The following is a 7,560-nucleotide window of genomic DNA, read 5'->3' as shown; positions in this document are numbered from 1 at the left end:
ATGCAGCACGCAACCTCCTCCTCTTCTCCTCGTGTTAAACATTCAGCAGGAAACCCTTTGACCTATTCTGAGGTTTCTTAAATAAACTCAGGCATAAGTATAAAAGTCTTACAAGGTTAATACTCAAACGACTCATTTTAGGATAGAAAAGCTGTAGGCTCTCTTCCTACTTTCCGTTTTCTTTGCCACTCTGCCGAAACCAAGAACATATTCTTAAAAGAAACAATGTCTCAAATATAAATATTAGTAGTTACTGCAACTACCGCAATCAAAACTACCACTTGAACTAGCAGTATTGTATTATAAAACTGCTAAAGCTGGTTAATTAGCACTTGAATGATCAGAGTTTAACGTGTTCTGTCGTTCCTTAAACTAAGAACCTCTGAGTGTGGCTCTGAGAGGTCTTCTTGGAGCAGGGAGAGTCCAGTATCTCAGTCTTGTCCAGTATCTCAGACAGTCTTGCCTAGTATCTCTGATAGTTTTGTCTAGTATCTTGGACTCGTGAAGAAGTGTCCATTAAGAGTCAATCAGCACTTTCCACCAAGTGTCAACCAATCAGCGGTGTCCACCAAGGTTCTTGCTTCTCTGGGTTGCTAGTAATCTTGCAAACAATTTTCAGTTCCTGCTCAATCTTTTTTTGTTTTCTATTTGTCGGGAATTTCCTGTGCAGTCTTTTATGAATGGCGCGATCCCCAGGAGTGGTCCAATTTAAATTGGTTTTGTTTCACTCCATTGCCGAATGGTCTGTATTGTCTTGTTGTCCAGGCTTGCTTTACTTTGTGCTACGGGCTTGTCTTGTTGTCCAGGCTTGCTTTACTTTGTGCTACGGGCTTGTCTTGTTGTCCAGGCTTGCTTTACTTTGTGCTACGGGACTGTCTTGTTGTCCAGGCTTGCTTTACTTTGTGCTACGGGCTTGTCTTGTTGTCCAGGCTTGCTTTACTTTGTGCTACGGGACTGTCTTGTTGTCCAGGCTTGCTTTACTTTGTGCTACGGGCTTGTCTTGTTGTCCAGGCTTGCTTTACTTTGTGCTACGGGCTTGTCTTGTTGTCCAGGCTTGCTTTACTTTGTGCTACGGGCTTGGCTTGTTGTCCAGGCTTGCTTTACTTCGTGTTACGGGCTTGGCTTGTTGTCCAGGCTTGCTTTACTTTGTGCTACGGGCTTGGCTTGTTGTCCAGGCTTGCTTTACTTTGTGCTACGGGCTTGTCTTGTTGTCCAGGCTTGCTTTACTTTGTGCTACGGGCTTGTCTTGTTGTCCAGGCTTGCTTTACTTTGTGCTACGGGCTTGGCTTGTTGTCCAGGCTTGCTTTACTTTGTGCTACGGGCTTGTCTTGTTGTCCAGGCTTGCTTTACTTTGTGCTACGGGCTTGGCTTGTTGTCCAGGCTTGCTTTACTTTGTGCTACGGGCTTGTCTTGTTGTCCAGGCTTGCTTTACTTCGTGTTACGGGCTTGTCTTGTTGTCCAGGCTTGCTTTACTTTGTGCTACGGGCTTGGCTTGTTGTCCAGGCTTGCTTTACTTCGTGTTACGGGCTTGGCTTGTTGTCCAGGCTTGCTTTACTTCGTGTTACGGGCTTGTCTTGTTGTCCAGGCTTGCTTTACTTTGTGCTACGGGCTTGGCTTGTTGTCCAGGCTTGCTTTACTTCGTGTTACGGGCTTGGCTTGTTGTCCAGGCTTGCTTTACTTTGTGCTACGGGCTTGGCTTGTTGTCCAGGCTTGCTTTACTTCGTGTTACGGGCTTGGCTTGTTGTCCAGGCTTGCTTTACTTTGTGCTACGGGCTTGTCTTGTTGTCCAGGCTTGCTTTACTTTGTGCTACGGGACTGTCTTGTTGTCCAGGCTTGCTTTACTTTGTGCTACGGGACTGTCTTGTTGTCCAGGCTTGCTTTACTTTGTGCTACGGGCTTGTCTTGTTGTCCAGGCTTGCTTTACTTTGTGTTACGGGCTTGGCTTGTTGTCCAGGCTTGCTTTACTTTGAATTACGCACTTGTTTAGTGACCAACCTTGCCTGCTTCCCCAATGAAAACTAATTGCTTTATGGCGTGCAGCGAAACAAACGGAGTAATGCTTATTCCTGTTCCCAGGACACCTGTCTTGGCGCCATTAAAGCAGCTACGGTCGTCATTCTCGCTCACTGCACCCAGCCACTTGGGCTGGACGGTAGAGCGACGGTCTCGCTTCAAGCAGGTCGGCGTTCAATCCCCCCCGACCGTCCACAAGTGGTTGGATACCATTCCTTCCCCCCGTCCCATCCCCAACCCTTATCCTGACCCCTTCCAAGTGCTATATAGTCGTAATAACTTGGCGCTTTCCCCCCTGATAGTTCCCTTCTCGCTCACTGCTGAAGAAGGTCCCGTTTTGGGACCGAAATATTCAGGCTACGTTTTCTTGTGTTTTTAAAATACTAGGTTATTATTCTTCCATTTATCAGTGCACTACTGTAGGGAAGAACGTTGTGTAGAAGTAAGGTAGCGAGGAACCAAGGTGGTGAAGAACCAAGGTGGTGAAGAACCAAGGTGGTGAAGAACCAAGGTAGTGAAGAACCAAGGTGGTGAAGAACCAAGGTGGTGAAGAACCAAGGTGGTGAAGAACCAAGGTGGTGAAGAACCAAGGTGGTGATGAACCAAGGTGGTGAAGAACCAAGGTGGTGAAGAACCAAGGTGGTGAAGAACCAAGGTGGTGAAGAACCAAGGTGGTGAAGAACCAAGGTGGTGAAGAACCAAGGTGGTGAAGAACCAAGGTGGTGAAGAACCAAGGTGGTGAAGAACCAAGGTGGTGAAGAACCAAGGTGGTGAAGAACCAAGGTGGTGAAGAACCAAGGTGGTGAAGAACCAAGGTGGTGAAGAACCAAGGTGGTGAAGAACCAAGGGAGGTGACAAGGAAAAAGAATGCAAACAAGCCTCAACACTTCCTCTCTGTTCTCTTCTTTTTCCTCTTTTCTTTTCATGATCGTACTCTCTCTCTCTCTTTTCTTTTGCCCATTACTTCCTTCTGGTCCTATCGTCTTATGTTCCTTCTCATACTGTTCCTCTGTATCCTCATCGTCTTATGTTTCCATGTTTTATTCTCTCTCTCTCTCTCTCTCTCTCTCTCTCTCTCTCTCTCTCTCTCTCTCTCTCTCTCTCTCTCTCTCTCTCTCTCTCTCTCTCTCTCTCTCTCTCTCTCTCTGTCTGTCTGTCTCTCTCTCTCTCTCTCTCTCTCTCTCTCTCTCTCTCTCTCTCTCTCTCTCTCTCTCTCTCTCTCTCTCTCTCTCTCTCTCTCTCTCTCTCTCTCTCTCTCTCTCTCCCCCTCCCTCCCCCCCCCCTCTCTCTCTCTCTCTCTCTCTCTCTCTCTCTCTCTCTCTCTCTCTCTCTCTCTCTCTCTCTCTCTCTCTCTCTCTCTCTCTCTATCCCTCTCTCCCTCCCTTCGTTCCCCTCCACTACCTTCGTCCTATGTTCTACTTCCTCTCTCGTTCCCCTTCTCCCTTCCCTGTCTCTCCTTTTCTACTCCTTCTCTTCCTTTTCCCCCGTCGTCTCTCTCCACCCTCTTCCGCCTCTCCTGTCTCTTCCTCCCACTGTTGCCCTGGGGCCCTTCGTTAGACGGGATCTCTGTCTCGGCGTCCAAGAGGCCTAAATTAGATTCAAGAGGTTGATTGTTGTACTCCTCCCTGTCCTCTGCACTGTCTATGTCGTCGGCGCTTCTCAGAGCTTTGCCCGGGTTCTGTGCCTCACACTCATCATGTTCGGTGCCCCTGTGGTACCCTGTGGTACCCTGCTGTGCCCTGTGGTACCCTGCTGTGCCCTGTGGTACCCTGCTGTACCCTGTGGTACCCTGCTGTGCCCTGTGGTACCCTGCTGTGCCTTGTGGTACCCTGCTGTGCCCTGTGGTACCCTGCTGTGCCGTGTGGTACCCTGCTGTGCCGTGGTATCCTGCTGTGCCCTGTGGTACCCTGCTGTGCCGTGTGGTACCCTGCTGTGCCGTGGTATCCTGCTGTGCCCTGTGGTATCCTGCTGTGCCCTGTGGTACCCTGCTGTGCCGTGGTATCCTGCTGTGCCCTGTGGTACCCTACTGTACCCTGTGGTACCCTGCTGTGCCCTGTGGTACCCTGCTGTGCCCTGTGGTACCCTGCTGTACCCTGTGGTACCCTGCTGTGCCCTGTGGTACCCTGCTGTGCCCTGTGGTACCCTGCTGTGCCTTGTGGTACCCTGCTGTGTCCTGTGGTACCCTACTGTGCCCTGTGGTACCCTGCTGTACCCTGTGGTACCCTGCTGTACCCTGTGGTACCTTGCTGTGCCCTGTGGTACCCTGCTGTACCCTGTGGTACCCTGCTGTACCCTGTGGTACCCTGCTGTGCCCTGTGGTACCCTGCTGTACCCTGTGGTACCCTGCTGTGCCCTGTGGTATCCTGCTGTGCCCTGTGGTACCCTGCTGTGCCCTGTGGTACCCTGCTGTGCCCTGTGGTACCCTGCTGTGCCCTGTGGTACCCTGCTGTACCCTGTGGTACCCTGCTGTGCCCTGTGGTACCCTGCTGTGCCCTGTGGTACCCTGCTGTGCCCTGTGGTACCCTGCTGTACCCTGTACCTATCAACAGGTAGAATGGACTTAACAGTTCAGCAAGAGCCTTGCTGAACTGACTCTTGCTTCAGTCTTCAGTGCAAGACACCTTGTGCCTGTATCTTCTCTCTCTTAACTCCTCTGTCGCTCTCTCTCCTCTTTCTATGCCCCGTCTTTTCCTCTCTCTTCCTCTTGTCACGTCTTAAGTCTTTCTGTTCATTAGTCTGCTGACTGGCTCTGACTTTTGTACAGTTGTAGTATGTCAAGTGTCACTCTTGACACTTGACACTTTTGTCACTCTTTTGACACTCTTTTGACACTTGACACTTTTGTCACTCTTTTGACACTCTTTTGAGACTTGACACTTTTGTCACTCTTTTAACACTCTTTTGACACTTTTGTCACTCTTTTGACACTCTTTTGACACTTGACACTTTTGTCACTCTTTTGACACTGGCTCTTGGGAGAGCCAGTGGTGGAGGGTTGTGGAACCGGTGGTGGGGGTTGTGGAACCGGTGGTGGGGGTTGTGGAACCGGTGCCTGGGCTTGTGGAACCCGTGCCTGGGCTTGTGGAACCCGTGCCTGGGCTTGTGAAACCCGTGCCTGGGCTTGTGGAACCCGTGCCTGGGCTTGTGAAACCCGTGCCTGGGCTTGTGAAACCCGTGCCTGGGCTTGTGGAACCCGTGCCTGGGCTTGTGAAACCCGTGCCTGGGCTTGTGGAACCCGTCCCTGGGGCTTGTGGAACCCGTGCCTGGGCTTGTGGAACCCGTGCCTGGGCTTGTGGAACCCGTGCCTGGGCTTGTGAAACCCGTGCCTGGGCTTGTGGAACCCGTGCCTGGGCTTGTGAAACCCGTGCCTGGGCTTGTGGAACCCGTGCCTGGGCTTGTGAAACCCGTGCCTGGGCTTGTGAAACCCGTGCCTGGGCTTGTGGAACCCGTGCCTGGGCTTGTGAAACCCGTGCCTGGGCTTGTGGAACCCGTCCCTGGGGCTTGTGGAACCCGTGCCTGGGCTTGTGGAACCCGTGCCTGGGCTTGTGGAACCCGTGCCTGGGCTTGTGAAACCCGTGCCTGGGCTTGTGGAACCCGTGCCTGGGCTTGTGAAACCCGTGCCTGGGCTTGTGGAACCCGTGCCTGGGCTTGTGAAACCCGTGCCTGGGCTTGTGGAACCCGTCCGTGGGGCTTGTGGAACCCGTGCCTGGGGCTTGTGGAACCCGTGCCTGGGCTTGTGGAACCTGTGCCTGGGCTTGTGGAACCCGTGCCTGGGGCTTGTGAAACCCGTGCCTGGGCTTGTGGAACCCGTCCCTGGGGCTTGTGGAACCCGTCCCTGGGGCTTGTGGAACCCGTGCCTGGGCTTGTGGAACCTGTGCCTGAGCTTGTGGAACCCGTGCCTGGGGCTTGTGGAACCCGTGCCTGGGCTTGTGGAACCTGTGCCTGAGCTTGTGGAACCCGTGCCTGGGGCTTGTGGAACCCGTGCCTGGGCTTGTGGAACCCGTGCCTGGGCTTGTGGAACCTGTGCCTGAGCTTGTGGAACCCGTCCCTGGGGCTTGTGGAACCTGTGCCTGGGGCTTGTGGAACCCGTCCCTGGGGCTTGTGGAACCCGTGCCTGGGGCTTGTGGAACCCGTCCCTGGGGCTTGTGGAACCCGTGCCCGGGGCTTGTGGAACCTGTGCCTGGGGCTTGTGGAACCCGTGCCTGGGTTTGTGAAACCCGTCCCTGGGGCTTGTGGAACCTGTGCCTGAGCTTGTGGAACCCGTGCCTGGGCTTGTGGAACCCGTGCCTGGGCTTGTGGAACCCGTGCCGGGGCTTTTGGAACCCGTGCCTGGGCTTGTGGAACCCGTGCCTGGGCTTGTGGAACCCGTGCCGGGGCTTGTGGAACCCGTGCCTGGGCTTGTGGAACCCGTGCCTGGGCTTGTGAAACCCGTCCCTGGGGCTTGTGGAACCCGTGCCTGGGTTTGTGAAACCCGTCCCTGGGGCTTGTGGAACCTGTGCCTGAGCTTGTGGAACCCGTGCCTGGGCTTGTGAAACCCGTCCCTGGGGCTTGTGGAACCCGTGCCTGGGCTTGTGGAACCCGTGCCTGGGTTTGTGAAACCCGTCCCTGGGGCTTGTGGAACCCGTGCCTGAGCTTGTGGAACCCGTGCCTGGGCTTGTGAAACCCGTCCCTGGGGCTTGTGGAACCCGTGCCTGGGCTTGTGGAACCCGTGCCTGGGCTTGTGGAACCCGTGCCGGGGCTTGTGGAACCCGTGCCTGGGCTTGTGGAACCGGTGCCTGGGCTTGTGGAACCCGTGCCGGGGCTTGTGGAACCCGTGCCTGGGCTTGTGGAACCCGTGCCTGGGCTTGTGGAACCGGTGCCTGGGCTTGTGGAACCCGTGCCTGGGCTTGTGGAACCGGTGCCTGGGCTTGTGGAACCCGTCCCTGGGGCTTGTGGAACCCGTGCCTGGGCTTGTGGAACCCGTGCCTGGGCTTGTGGAACCCGTGCCGGGGCTTGTGGAACCCGTGCCTGGGTTTGTGAAACCCGTCCCTGGGGCTTGTGGAACCCGTGCCTGGGCTTGTGGAACCCGTGCCTGGGGCTTGTGGAACCCGTGCCGGGGCTTGTGGAACCCGTGCCGGGGCTTGTGGAACCCGTGCCTGGGTTTGTGAAACCCGTGCCTGGGCTTGTGGAACCGGTGCCATATCATCCGCGAGAATTAGTGGCACTCACCCCAAGAACGCCGCCTGGAGTAACAATCTATTACGGATACATAACGTTTGTCTGCGCGCGTACCTGCGCGCGTGCGTGCGTGCTTGCTGGAAGCGCCTCCGGCTCCATCTTGTTAGGATGACAAGGTAACCCATTAGGGACGGGAGTTGGAGCCAGGTCGTTAATGGGGGAGGGAGAGAGCCAGGTCGTTAATGGGGGGGGAGAGAGCCAGGTCGTTAATGGGGGAGGGAGAGAGCCAGGTCGTTAATGGGGGAGGGAGAGAGCCAGGTCGTTAATGGGGAGGGATAGGACAAAGGTCGTTAATGGGAGAGTTAAGAAATAGGCGAGAGAGAGAGAGAG

General features: G+C 54.7%; 1 protein-coding gene across 1 annotated transcript; it reads right to left on the bottom strand.

The window, feature by feature from the left end:
• Positions 1–4,964: 4,964 nt before the first annotated feature.
• Positions 4,965–7,193, bottom strand: LOC123750051 (uncharacterized). Its single transcript, XM_045732176.2, has one exon. It carries the CDS (start codon positions 7,191–7,193, stop codon positions 4,965–4,967), a length of 2,229 nt encoding a protein of 742 aa, XP_045588132.2.
• Between the last annotated feature and the right edge of the window lie 367 nt (positions 7,194–7,560).

Source organism: Procambarus clarkii, chromosome 80 (assembly GCF_040958095.1).
Source record: "Procambarus clarkii isolate CNS0578487 chromosome 80, FALCON_Pclarkii_2.0, whole genome shotgun sequence".
In the NCBI taxonomy this organism is placed as follows: Eukaryota; Metazoa; Arthropoda; class Malacostraca; order Decapoda; family Cambaridae; genus Procambarus; species Procambarus clarkii.
The sequence above is the reverse complement of the archived record's forward strand: the minus strand, read 5'-3'. Positions and strand labels throughout refer to the sequence as shown.

What these genes read in the sequence shown, in the direction of transcription:
- LOC123750051 (XM_045732176.2), bottom strand. Translation starts at nt 7,193, where the DNA reads ATGGCACCGGTTCCACAAGCCCAGGCACGGGTTTCACAAACCCAGGCA.